The sequence below is a fragment of the Mycotypha africana genome (genome assembly GCF_025528875.1).
Source record: "Mycotypha africana strain NRRL 2978 chromosome Unknown BDF20scaffold_21, whole genome shotgun sequence".
Lineage (NCBI taxonomy): Eukaryota > Fungi > Mucoromycota > Mucoromycetes > Mucorales > Mycotyphaceae > Mycotypha > Mycotypha africana.
In genome coordinates this window covers 76,208-90,192 of record NW_026515745.1, presented here as the reverse complement: position 1 = coordinate 90,192, position 13,985 = coordinate 76,208, and the positions used below count along the sequence as shown (strand labels likewise).

At 38.0% G+C, this 13,985-nt stretch overlaps 4 protein-coding genes across 4 annotated transcripts; all 4 read left to right on the top strand.

Annotated features, from left to right (window-relative positions):
• Positions 1-741: 741 nt before the first annotated feature.
• On the top strand, positions 742-1,262 carry BDF20DRAFT_903338 (uncharacterized protein). Its single transcript, XM_053082916.1, has one exon. It carries the CDS (start codon positions 788-790, stop codon positions 1,190-1,192), a length of 405 nt encoding a protein of 134 aa, XP_052930584.1. The 5' UTR covers positions 742-787; the 3' UTR covers positions 1,193-1,262.
• A 4,605-nt stretch (positions 1,263-5,867) lies between these two features.
• BDF20DRAFT_918030 (uncharacterized protein) lies at positions 5,868-6,602 on the top strand (the record flags this gene model as incomplete). Its single annotated transcript, XM_053084637.1, has 3 exons — positions 5,868-5,973; positions 6,060-6,229; positions 6,318-6,602. 3 exons carry the CDS (start codon positions 5,868-5,870, stop codon positions 6,600-6,602), a joined length of 561 nt encoding a protein of 186 aa, XP_052930583.1.
• Positions 6,603-6,736: 134 nt separating this feature from the next.
• On the top strand, positions 6,737-6,946 carry BDF20DRAFT_797804 (uncharacterized protein; the record flags this gene model as incomplete). The annotated part of the gene is made up of 1 exon (XM_053076301.1): positions 6,737-6,946. A coding segment is annotated over one exon (210 nt), but the record flags the coding sequence as incomplete, so codon positions are not given.
• Positions 6,947-9,178: 2,232 nt separating this feature from the next.
• BDF20DRAFT_908584 (glutathione-dependent formaldehyde dehydrogenase) lies at positions 9,179-10,773 on the top strand (the record flags this gene model as incomplete). The annotated part of the gene is made up of 7 exons (XM_053083497.1): positions 9,179-9,199; positions 9,265-9,313; positions 9,382-9,451; positions 9,529-9,563; positions 9,632-9,916; positions 10,016-10,664; positions 10,740-10,773. 7 exons carry the CDS (start codon positions 9,179-9,181, stop codon positions 10,771-10,773), a joined length of 1,143 nt encoding a protein of 380 aa, XP_052930581.1.
• Between the last annotated feature and the right edge of the window lie 3,212 nt (positions 10,774-13,985).

The window sequence follows — 13,985 nt, the reverse complement described above, 5'->3', positions numbered from 1 at the left end:
CGTCTGCCATTACGAAATCAGAAGGTTGAAATGTCAACAATCGAGCATTTTGCATAAATTCATGAATTACTAACAACCTTCAAATAAAAAACCACAAAAGGGAATGTAACTTGAGGGTCAGACAGTTTCGCATATTGCAATTCGCATAAATAAGCATCTCTATGTTTTACGTTTTCTTTGAAATTGCAGTTACAGCTGTCATCAGATTCCATTGATTACCATTACCCCCCATTTCAACTACGTTAACACAAATTGCAACATCAGACCTATTCCTTACAACCCAAAAAAAAAGGATATTATTCTCAGACTGAAGTGAAACGATTCTCACAGATAATTGCAAAGACACTAGAGGTTTCGCGTGCAACAGTTCACAGAATTGTTATCGACCTTGCATGTGCATCTAATGGCAGAAGGGCAGGCCTACAAAGATGAGCGCATTGCTCGGACGATAAGTTGGTCAATTTTTTTTACTGCTGTCGAGGCCGCCCGGAACCTTCGAGGACACGGGTATGAAATCTCTGCACAAAAAATACGCAGATTTTCAAATTATCTGTTTTCGTTTTGAAGATCAAAAAGGTGGCATTGCCGTTAACCACTGAACGTCGCAAGAATCGGTTGATTCAGTGAAAGACTCACAAAAGCAGGACGATTCAAGGTTGGAAGAAAGTCGTTTTTAGTGACAAAACCAAATAAACCGCCTATGATCCGATAGAAAGACGTGAACGTGGGACAAAAAGAGATAACCCCTCCAAGTTCACAATGTCAACTATGCCTACAAAGGAGGTGGATGAAGCTTGATATTGTGGAGCTGCTTCACCCAATATGGCCCGGTTTGCTCCGTCCACTTGGGAGTTCTTTTGGTCGCTGCCTCTTTCTCAAAGAATCATCACGCCATGGTGGAGTACTGTATCCTACATCATCGCATTGCTACTGCTCCGTATTTCTTCCATATCAATTGGCAAAAGTGACCCTCTTTTCTTTGCGCTTGTGCTGCTCAGCTACTGAATCTACATATTATTTTGTGTCGCATTGTTACTTGAAATGGTTATATTGGCAAAAAGCTCTCGCTTATTGCTCCCTCTTTACCGAGGTTCGATCACCCCATGATGTGGGGTTGGGTATCTCCACATTTCACAATGCTTCTGGTAACCATACCCATTCCCCCTCGCCTCTACATAGATCTCCATCTTAATTCTTCTGATTCTTACTCACGGTCCTCCTAACTGTCACTATCTAGCCCCCATTTTAATTTCATATTACCCCAATTTATAAATTTATTATTTGATAATAGAAAAGTACGTGATTTCATCCAAAAAAAAAAGAAAAGAAAAGAAGATAGCCCCGGTTTTGCTGCCAAGGTAGAGGGCGGGACGGACGCCAAGTTTACTTTGATTTCTGAAGGGTGATGTCTCGTTTATTACATTTCAGTCTTCAACGCGTAAATACCGGTCTTAAGTCCACTACTATCCTGCTCAGCAGTGTTTTTATTTGTTCTTACTATAACACTAATTTGCATTTTCTGTCATAAAAATTCTTGTTGTAAAGTATTAACCCATTTCCTTATTGTAACTTATCTGTTCAGAGTATTTTTAACACCAATTCTAGTCTATCCTGGGCAAAGATTTTCCAGTCAATTTAGTAGATCACTGATTACGCGTGACTTCTTGCCCTCAATGCTTATGGCCACAGAAAAAGTACATCATCCTTCCACAGGATAGTTACCTTAAATGTACGGTCAAAGTGGCTAAAGAATGGTTCAGAAAAAATAAGGTAGATATTCTTGACTGGCCCTCATAGTCCCCTGACCTGAATCCGATTGTGAATTTGTGGCCCTACTCGAAATGCAAGCGCGCTTCGCACGAAAACGCGCAGAAGGAGCTGGGTAAGGTTTCGGAACGTATAGCCAATATCTGGCATAATAAAGCCACCCCCGAATTATGCATGATGTAATGGTAGTGATCTATATAACTGATCATCTAATCTATGTCCAAGATAAGCCTGACAGGAGGTTATTATTACTAACGCTTTGAGCAGATAAGTTGCAACAAATATTAAAGAGTATATTCTTATTTAGGAACGGATTAGATGAACAATACGAGTGAAAGAGGTAGTGAACCGAGAAAAAGCTGATAAAAACACCGAAATTATATTGACGATGGACGTGAACTATTTTTATATGGTTGGAGGGTGAAACCTTTCTTATAGCAGTAAAAGCCGCTCATTACACCCTGTAGTAGATGAACTCAGTCAACTTGGTGTCCCCTTCATGCGTAATGGCATCTGTTCCGCATCCGTAGTTACAAAAGGCAAACCCGGAGCCCTCAGTCGATGGTGCAATTAAAAATCTATCGGTGCTAATCATCCGGATTTGAAATACTTTTCTCTTCACGGTTATACACTAATTTTGTTCGTCTCAAACTCGAGTATGGCCTAGACATCATTACAAAAAAAAAAAAGAAAAAAAAAAAGTCAATTATCAGCAACTTGAAAAGAGTCAAGACATTTGCTTCTAAATGATCTTGAGGGCTACCTCAGTGCTTCAATGGCTGTTTGTGAACATGTAATCAATCTGCTAGATATGCAATTCTGAGCTGATCAATTACGTATTAAATTTATCTTTTGCGCTCAACATCTTCCCCCTGGTTATTTAATCTATTTACTGACAAGTTAATTCTCTAGCCCTGCTATCGGCGTCCTCCAACTCTGTTTGGTCTTGAATGCCCTTTCAGACAACATTTCTCGAAGCTTTTCTACTAGTAAATTATCCATATGGCTACACACATATCGACAAACCTGTCTCGACTCTTTCCTTCTCAGCACTGATAAGAAGCTGATCAAAGCCTGCCGTCCCCATCTAGCTATTAATATTGTTAGGTTCCTTCCTGCCTCCTGACCGTAGCTGCCTCGTCCGCTGGCGGGTAGGTTGGCCACCAGGCAAACCAAAGTCATGCCCTTATAGGTTCGATCACAACTCCCGCTGTAAGGTGTGCCGAGGTCGTTTGAAGTGGCAAGAGTTTGCTGAGCAATGACTGGAGGAAGAGATTAGATCGTAACACCGTCGAGACAAGAGGTTGGTGTTATTAACGTCTGGTTACAACAATGTGGATAGGTGTAACCTTTAGTATAAATAGGAAAGGGTTAAGAGATAAAGGTAGTACTAAGAAAAGAACAGTATAAAAAAAAAAAACCCCACTAAGTTCTATGAGTAGGGTAATTTCATGCCTATTTGTATAAAATTATATTGAACTGCATAGTTCTGGCTTCTATTCTTTACACCCGCCAACATCTTATTACTGTGTGATATCTCTTACTATCAGAAATAATTATTTAATTAGATAAAAGTAGAGACTAGGTAAGTCAGCGAGACCGAACAGGAAGTTCTTCAATGTTTTCTTTTGGTTTCGAATTTAGTTGTCCTTGTACATGAATGCGAGGTAGAACTGAGCTTATAGTGGAATTAAGAAAGTAGAAGTGACAACCGAGTAATATTGTTCCTGTTACTGCGAGATATCTAGATTACCAGTAAGGAAGGTTGAAGTGTGCCTGATGAAATCTTATTTGTTCCAGTACACCATAACTGGTTAAGGCAGTAAGTCCGGATTGTTTCTTAGATTGTTTTCAGGAACTAAGGGCTTTAGAGGTTAGAAAGTGACACACTGTTTGCCTAGAGATTCCACTTTCAACTTGGTTTACATTACCTTTGCCAGCAGCGGGATCTACAGTGAGCCGCATTGATTTTGTCCACAATAATCTGCGCACCAAAGCAACAAACAACTGTCCAACTTGTTTGGTCACTCTTCGCCTACTGCTCTAGAAACATAGGAGTAATTTTTGCAATCTTGAAGGGCGACTATTTGACTGATCCTAACGCAAGTGAAATATGGTTCCGATCGCATCCACCCGCTACCTCAATTGAAGATTTCCAAGTTCCACGATTTGCTAGATTTCTAACTGTGAACTGTACCCTTTGCAATACAGAGCATCAAGACGTTTGTAAGAGAAAAACATTATTCCGTGAGCCGCCTCCTAATATCCGATTATTTCAAGAAGAGGATAAAAGAAAGTTCTGTGTCAACGGCATAGGAAATCGCCCAAGCTCATCAGAATAATCTGACCAGTTACATGCATCACAACAAAGTCCTAAAGACACATGCAGCCGTGTGTCATCCCTTCTTCATATCCGGAACCAAGTCAGATCTCTTTGTCTAGATGCCTCTTATTTTGACGAACATCATTCTGTGAGCCGCCTTCTAGTATCCAATTATTTGAAGAAGAGGATAAAAGAAAGATCTGTGTCAACGGCAAAGGAAACACCCCCCCCCAAGCTCATCAGATAAGCTGACAGTTACACGCATCACACTAAAGTTCTACAGATGAATGCAAACCGTGTATCATCCCTTCATCATATCCGGAACCAAGTCAGATCAGAATAAGGCGCAGAAATATGCTGAAAAGGTATGCAGTAAATCATCAATATTGTCACCTATAAAGTTAGAAACAATAACTTATAATTACTGCATATTCATGTTATAGCGAAAACAAGAACAAAACTAACCTGCGGAATTTGGCTTGACATATTTACTAAGTTGTTGAATTTACAGAATTGTATCAACAGTTCTGAAGAGAGTAAAAGATGATGTTTGCCAATTTGACTCTCTCAAAGACAAATGTAAAATAAAGTCTGAAAGAAGAGAAGTAATTGTCCATGATCAAAACGTCCATATTATACAAATAATAAATCAAATGTAGCAGGTGCAAGTAAATAAAGAAAGCAAGCATTAGGGAGTAAAAAGAGAAAAGTATTACTAATTTCTTGGGTCATAATAAGTTTGGACGTCATCATTTGCTTTGCATACACTTAATTCACAAGGTTAATGTGTACGCCACGTAGAAAAAATTTAAATACATATCATTTATTTTAAACAACCTTTCTTACAATCTTCCAAAAAAAATGTTTAATTATTCCCCAGCTCCTCTTGAAATACGGTCTTACGCCTCAAGTTGAGCGTACCTATAGCCAGATGAAAGCAAGCCATTATATCCCTAAGCACGGTGTCAAATTCTTATTAAACAATATCGGGAAGGGTGCTGATATCGAGAGATGATACAAACAAGGATGCTGCTGCAGACAACATTTAACATTTCGTTATTTGTTTTCTGAAAGATATTGTTTCGAAAAGAAGATAACATTTAGTTTCCATATATATCAAAACTGCATCAACGGCTCAATTCTAAAAGTAAAACGAGAATTAATACCCTGTGGAGGTGCGAGGGAGTACGGTTTCTACGATCAGTGACAGGGGCACTGGAGCTACTATCCAATGCTTTGTGGTGGATGTTGCGGATAGAATACCGCAGCAGATTACGGGTAGCTCAGCCTTTTTTGCAGATGTCCTACGGAATCACATCGTTCACCGTTAGGCTGGCAACATCAGAGCTCGTGATTTGGCTCATCATTTCTTCGAAAGCAACGATAAACTTGTTTTGCTTAGCTATATTAGGCTCTACTCAGCTCTATTCAGCTCAATTCATTTGAAATCTTTATCAACCTAGAAGGTGAAAGCGCACAAAAAGCTTACAGTAGTAGTACGTGACTTCATATGGACGGTTTGCTTGCTCCAAAATAAGCTGTTCAGATTGATGCATTCAGCGAAGTACTTTAACAGTCATGTTCACGCATTCAGCCTTTTTAGACTTGCCGGAGACACATCATATAAATTGAAGCAAAAAAGAAGCAACTCTTCCTTCAATATTTCTCTGATCATCCTATCAGCGAATGGACTTTCGTTGAGTTCAAGGCTTCGATCAATAAAGACAAGCTTTATCCAGCAAATGATACCAAACTCAAAAACACATACTTGTCCATCATGGGTAGTATTCAAAGCTTAAGTGATATACCAGATTTTGCAAGGATAGAAGCTCGCCATTTATTATCGTCAATCAAGTCTCTGAAGGAAGAACCCCAAAACATTAGTTATAGCAATACAGCAAATGATTCAAGCTTCATCAATGTATTCAATGATTTGGGCAACAGCACAACCAATATAACTCAACCACAGCCGGCAAAACACATCGTACCCCAAGAGAAGAATCCGACTTTATAAACTTAGACCCATATGATGAGGAAAACGATGAAGATGAAAAAATTCCGTCAGACTTGTCAACCCACCACCATCCTCAACGTATTCGTGAGTACACCCTTACATTCACAGATTCATTTGAGAAAAAGGTAAGAGGAGCAGAAAGAAGAGGAACAGGAAGAAGAGGAAGAAAAAGAGTGTTATATTTGCTTAATTGAAATTGGTAACAGTTGTAAGTTGATGACTACGAACTTAAGTGTCTTTATTGTTCTTCAAATGAATATAGATGGACCATGGTGGAATGTATTCTCTACCTGGTTGTACGTACTCGAGTATTGTAGTTGTTATCTCACCAAACACGTCAAAGAGGAGGATACAACCGAGGTTGAAGACACCTCAGAGCTAGAATGGGTGTTGGATGGTGTTTGTCTTTCTGATTTATGCCTTAATTTCAAGACAGCAAGCTCAAACCTGGCTAAACGCACTGATCCAGACTCTCAGATATTCGCCTCCTCGCACTGAATGACATTTACAAATTTGATAGAGACTCGACATTCTTTGTTAGCAAATGTTTCTCACATAGCGTCCGTACTATGCTCACACCAACGTTATCATTTGATGGCTATTTGGTCACAGAAGGACTGAATTGCTATGGTTGGTGTAGAAACATTGAGGTATCTCGTCCCGTTGATTGGGTCTCTTCACTGTCATTGTGCGCTCAATTACTTCAAAAAGCCTCCGAATCAAAGAATCTCGTAGATTTACACACTGCCCAAATTCTTACGCAAATTCTCCCTGTTCTGATCAATGGACCTCCTGACGACTCAAATGAAGACAGCTACGTCCATTATTACCTATCACCCTGACTGTCATCTGTATTTGCTTCACACCCTCTACTCAAAATGAAATGGGCCAATGGCCAGCTATCAAGGAACAACAGTGTGTTCAAGCCAGATTTCTCGGTGTACAACATTTGTGGTAGCGCCAAATGCGTTATTCTTATTGCTGAGTTTAAGCCTACGGAAAAGAACTCAAACGTGGAATCTGACTTAGTCTAACTTTCTAAGCAGATGAAAGAGACTTTAAACAGATTGGTCTTAAATGGTGTGAAGAAGCCAAAAATCTGTGGCATTCACTGTGAAGGTAAAAATGTCCAAACTTTTGTGATGGATCTCCCTTCTCCTAAGGTTTACAGATTGGTGAACGTGCCAAAGATCAGACTGTTCAAAAGCCTTGATCAAATTGCACTTCTCCCTAATGTAATGAAACATTTATTATTTAAAAGAAATTGTAGTAGAAACTGCTACAAAAATTGAAGCAACTGCAATTTATAGCCAATCAAAGTTGAAACGTCCTGTGCCAGACCCACCTACAAGTTGGTTATCAACTGGCAAGTTGTCCTTTCGCGTACTTCTAAGAAGCGAAAGGCATCAATAAACAATTAATCATTTGTAAATTACAGTTAATTTGTATTCAAAATGTTGGTGAGTTTAGTTAATCCATTGAGCCATGTAAGTTCTATTATTCTGGGCAACTTATCCTCACATATGTCATTGATAATTCATGAAAGTGAGCAGCATTTTCACAAAAAGTGGTAAATTGAGAGTCGTTCCAATCGGATTCTGTTATAAGTCTTTTTGTTTTCAAAGCAAAACAGATGTTTGAGTTCTCAGCTTTTTAAAGGAGGATTGCATTCAATTTTCAGAAATTATAAACAGTTGCTTTTCCTCACACTAATACCAGAGAATTTATGTGTGAGGAAGTCCATCGCATCAACTATTCGTGTTTGTGGTAAGTCGTCGTAAAAGCTTAGGCGCAGCTTGTCTCTATCATCTAATTGTGTTTCACTCTCTAAACCAAATTGGGTTGCTTTTCATAAATATTCCAGTCTCTATCCTCCTCAAGTTTTTTAACCCATTTTAGTGATGTTCGGTTCGTTCATGCCGCCTGCTAGCGCCCAAATTTAGCATCATTGATTAGCTTGATTCTATTATGGTACTCAAACAAAAGCTTTTGCTCATTGAGTATCTACGATAAAAGATTTACCTGCTTTCAACTTCGGCTATAACTTCCTCCCTATCAATATCAAGTTTTCTTATGTGGTTTTTCGATAACTGTGCATCTTTTTGTTTTTTGCAATATTCTCATGATCGAAAGGAGTTTGGCTACATTAAATATGGGAAAAGTCTGAAATACAAAGTAAATAAATGTTAACTACAACATCCCTATAGTAGTTTGAATGGGACGAAATAAGCATTTATGAAAAAAAAACAAAGGAAAAGAGAATTGCAGTGATAGTTCCTAACTATTTATTATTTTATTTTTAAAAGTGGACGTTATATACTGATATACTTCGAGCTATTCATTTTAATTGACTGATTCACTTAGAATCATACAGAATTAGGAGCGCGATTATTGCAGCCTGTTGCCCCAATACTATCATTAGGAAGGGATTTCCGGAAAGGTCAGCAAGGCACTATGACAGTCGTTATTCGTATACACTGATAGAGTATATGAACTATGAGACCGATTTCGAGACAGATCCGTGAAATATGATAAATGTATATGCTATTAGTACCCGAAGAGGCACAAACAAAAAAAATAAAATAAATAAATAAATAAATAAATGCTGTAATACTTGCATATGAGGTGTAGTGCCAAAAGTTAGAGTTGAGCAGAATGACACATTTGACAGAAAAAGTAGTGTTATTGAGGGCTTTTGGCAGTCTCGTTTATTTCTTTATATCTCTTACCCAAAAGGAGCTAAAGGGATTATACTAGAATCAATCAAGCTCAAGTTTTGAGTCATATCTTGGCTTGCTTTGTTTATCATTCAATAAGCAGAATGGACAATTATGCAACAAAGAATACAAAAGTGTTAAAAGAGTCAGATTGATCAGCTTTATACAAGTCTTGGGAGTACTCTTTTTTTCCAGTTTGATTAACTCATCTCTCAGTATTATTAACACGTACCTACCCTATTTGGAAAATTTTGGGCAAGAATGTCACTTATTTTCATGATTTAGCTTTTTTTCTTTTTTTTTTTTCTTCATTTTCGCTTTTATTCCTTATCCCCCATATTCAATACGAATCTCGAAATGTCTTCCACGGCCGGGCAAGTATGTGCATTTCTCAAGTAATGAACTTCAATAGCACTCACAAATATTTGCTTTATCAATTCAAGGTTATTAAATGTCGTGCCGCAGTTGCTTGGGAAGCTGGAAAGCCTCTTAGTAAAATATAGATAAGCATTGTTTCTTAGCCAGGCCGACAGAAACTAACTAAACTACATTTATATCAGGCATTGAAGAAGTCGAAGTCGCCCCTCCCAAAGCGCATGAAGTTCGTATCAAAATTCTCTATACTGGCGTGTAAGTTCTTCTTAATTGCATTAAACACGTGTGTAAAACCCATAAAATACTTAATTTCTAAATGCTTATTATCAAAGTTGTCACACTGATGCTTACACCTTATCCGGTGCTGGTAAGAGCTTGACGTTCGCATAACTCTGTTGGACAAATTCAAATCTCTCACTCGAAACTGTTATATAGACTCCGAAGGTGTATTCCCTGTTATCTTAGGTCATGAAGGCGGTGGTATCGTTGAATCCGTCGGAGAAGGAGTTACTGACGTCGCTCCTGGTGACCACGTCATTCCCCTCTACACTGCTGAATGTAAAAAGTGTAAATTCTGTACCAGTGGTAAGACTAATCTCTGCGGGTCTGTCAGAGCCACTCAAGGCCGTGGTTTGATGCCTGATGAAACTACACGTTTCACCTGTAAAGGCCAATCTATTTACCATTATATGGGCACCTCTACATTTTCCGAGTACACTGGTAAGGGAATAAAGTATAAATATATGACTTCACTAGGGAGATATCTGTTTGAATGCTGAGAAGGAAGGAAAAGCTTAACTTAATGAATCACATAATTAGTGGTTGCCGATGTCTCTGTTGTCAAGGTTGATCCCAAGCCCAGCCTTCAAAAACTTTGCCTTTTAGGTTGTGGTATCACCACTGGCTATGGCGCTGCCACCAAAACCGTACAAGTTGCTGAAGGTGACAATATTGCCGTTTTCGGTGCAGGCTGCATTGGTTTAAGTGTCATTCAAGGTGCTGTTCAAAATAAAGCAAAGAGAATTATTGCTATCGATATAAATGACAAGAAAGAAAAAGTGGCTCGTGAATTTGGTGCTACTGAATTTATTAATCCAACTAAATTGGATATTCCTATTCAGCAACACCTTGTCAACATCACTGATGGTGGTCTAGAATACACTTTTGATTGCACTGGTAATGTAGATGTAATGCGTGCCGCTCTTGAATCTTGCCATAAGGGTTGGGGTGAATCTGTGATTATCGGTGTCGCTGCTGCTGGAAAGGAAATCTCTACTCGTCCTTTCCAACTAGTAACAGGTCGTGTCTGGCGTGGGTCTGCATTTGGTGGAGTTAAGGGAAGATCTGAAATGGGTGGCCTCATTGAAAAATATCAACGCGGTGAACTGAAGATCGACGAATTTATCACTCATACTTTCGATTTGGAACAGATTAACGATGCTTTTGAAGCTATGCACAGTGGAGACTGGTAAGCTTGACATAGAAGGCCTCATGATAATTTCTCATTTCTAAGCACTGACGTTTCTTCTACCTTTAAACTTAGTATCCGTTCTGTTCTCACTCTCCAAAAAGAGTAAAAGAAGGGTTTGAGTTGTTTAGAAATTTTGAAATTAAATGTGAAATTATTGTTATGAATGTATCGTTGTTGTAAGGAACAGCAGTGTAGGGATGACTTTTGCATGCCCAAGCCGGCCTTGTGTGTGTTTCTTTTCCAGCTTTCCCCTATAATTTTGAGCGTACGAGGAGAGATACAATGAGAGATACGATGATGACATAACGGATAGCTTAGAAAAACGTACCAACGGAAAGGTACTTTTCGAGCGCGCCACAAAAGCGTAGAGCATCATCCGAATGTAACAGTAGTTTTCTGCGGCGTTAATGTTCGGTTTTTGATAGTCGTCATCGCTCACGAGAAGCTGGTGTTTGATAAGGAGGTGATGCTTTTTTCATAATAACAATCAACAATAACGTTCTTAGTGTAACTATGTGATATGACAATGATATTCAAAGGTTGTTCATACGTGGAGGTACAAGGTTGATTCTCGTAATTATCTTTCTACAATGAACTTGCATGGCTAAAATAAGTAAGATAAGGAAAAGGATTCTTTTTGTATGTCAAAGGCGCGTGTAGTCAGAAGTTCTCAGTAGGCTCCCATCTCATAGCATTGCGGAATGCAAGAGTTTTCATTTAAACTCTGTTCATTACGGATAGCTATAAAGATGAGAAGGGTTCCATTCCAGAGAATTCAAGAATATAAAGAGATGATTTATTCCATGATTTAAATAGCCGTTATACGTAGAATTATAAATACGTATACGCTTACAAGCAGCTCTTATCTGGCTCTTCATGATATCAAAAATACAAAAATGTTCAGGCGTATGTCAAAACACCGAATGGCATAGGTTACTATACAACGACAATTAAACTCGACCAGTCACATTGGAACTGCCTCCTTATAATTATATCACTACTTTCTCATAAATAAAGCCATAGACAAAAAGAGGAGAGTCCATTATTTGGCAAGCGGTTGTATAAAATTCATAGGTAAAACGTTTGTTTGGTATGCAGAAGCAGCATTATCGGTGTCAAGATGTGTTTGTGCTGCAAAGCACTTACGCCGAAATGTACATGGCTGGAAATGTAAATAAAAGTGATTAAAAATAAATCTTGTCTATTTTTATTTAAGAAACGTGCAACGTAAACAGTTGCAGTACATGTGTCATTGTACATTCGAAATATATGAGCATACAAAGAGATTCATCAGAAACTTCTCTATTCACACTTTACCAATCAATTCATGATCCAGATCACAGAAAAGCCCTTTCTGGGCAAATTGAAGAACCTCCTTTTTTCATTTAAAAATGAAAATGTTCAAACCTCCTTGGAAAAAACTTCAGGAGACTTTTGTTCAACCTAATTACGCATCTCAGGGTATATAATGCATATAAAGTTGTTGTTTGGACCAACTATAGTACTAGCTGCATACATTAAATTTAATTTTTATTCTTCTTTCTCCACTATTGTTCATTTTTTCTAGTTTTTTCAACAACGTTCTCTTGTCACTGGGCGTAATCACCTTGTCTTTTGCTAACTAACAAAAAGGAATAATCCATATCACTCAATAAATTCACAAACAAAACAATGAAATCAATGAAGACCACTCTTACTACTGTGGCAGTCGTCTGCTTCTTGGTCCTTTGCTTATTCAGTACTACGGCTTTCGCCAATAGCGACTTTGATACTCCCCAAAGCATGAACAAAGCTGATGCTACTATTTTGGAATCAAGGTTTTCAAAGCGTTTGGTAGATCGCTACAAGAAGCATAAAGCCCAAGAAAAGCGAGGTGAGTCGACAATACCAGAATATTAGCGCTGATTACATTGAAAAAATGATATACTAACCTACTATGCATTTGCTTGCTAGGTACAACGTTTTGCCCATACTACAAATGTTGAATGGTCTATGTGCTAGTCCTACATTTGCCAATTCTCTTCAGCTATTATTTCCTTTTCTAAATGTGTTGTTGTGTATGTATTCGAGTTTTTCGTCACATCAATATCATAGAAGTTGTATTATCATTGTATTCATTATTTATCACTTTCTTTCATAAACATACTTTACATAAAAAGAAAGGTCAAAATAAAACTTCTAGAAGAATGTTACGTTTTGTTCGCTATTAAAAAAGCACTTAAATGTCTACTGCTCAACGTACTTATAGATTTGAGGCTAAATAAGCGACAATTTAAGCTGCCCTAATGCTTGAGGCTAATGGTTTAGCAAAGAATGGTAGAATGTATAACTTCCTTTTATGAAAAGCGGCAGACCGATAAGAAAAGGAGATACGAATTTAAAGGCAGTGGTAGGGCGAAATAGTTGATCCATGAGCTTGATGGTCTGTTTCACAAGAGACTGACAGAATGAATAAGGAACTGCTGATGTGCATACTCCGTAATCATCAAATGCTTATAAGAAGAAGCAGTACATAGTGGTTCCGGCTATTCTTTGAGTTTTTAAACGCTTAAAGCTTTCCCTCCTTCTATTCCTTTCCTTTTATTTATCTTTTGGACTTCTACACTTTCTTCTTATTCTAAGCAAGCTATATACTATCATGAAACCTTTCAACACAGTACTCAAGTCTATCGTCATTTTAGCATTTATCACGCAGCTATCGATTGCTTTTCCTTTGGTGGCAAGATCCCCATTATCTTTGACTAGCACTGTTGGGTATATTCAGAAACGAAGCAGCCAACGACAAGGACAACCGATTGATCTGAATACAGCGGTACAAGCAGATTACGCTCAATTAAATAGAGTGTTAACTCAAAGCGATTTATTTTTGAGATTCAGAGATAACGGACCTCAAGAATAATAAAAAAAGCTTATTTAGAATGTTTTTTCAACCTTTAATTATAAAAATGCTTCAGAGGGATAGATTTGATTTCCTTCCTTTTGCATACTATGATAAACAACAAAGTTATCATCTTTTTATTGATATAGATTAAGTTGTGGGTGAAAGCGAATTATAATATGTCCATTAGTGATAGAGAGAACGATCTTATTTGGTGCAAGCAGAATCTTTCTTGAGATATCTGCATATCACGATCATACCTTTAACCTTACGCTCTAACCTTAATTGTATCTATCTGTATATAATGACAGTATTTACCTTCGTCTAGTAAGAAAGGACAGAAAGCTAGGTATGATTCAGAATCTTTACTTACTTGTATTCTTCATGAAAATAGAAATAATTGCGCGGTATTAAAATAAAGGCCTGCTATACTTTTATCC

Excerpts from the sequence above, each read along its gene's own strand:
- BDF20DRAFT_903338 (XM_053082916.1), top strand. The coding sequence starts at position 788 with ATGAAGCTTGATATTGTGGAGCTGCTTCACCCAATATGGCCCGGTTTG.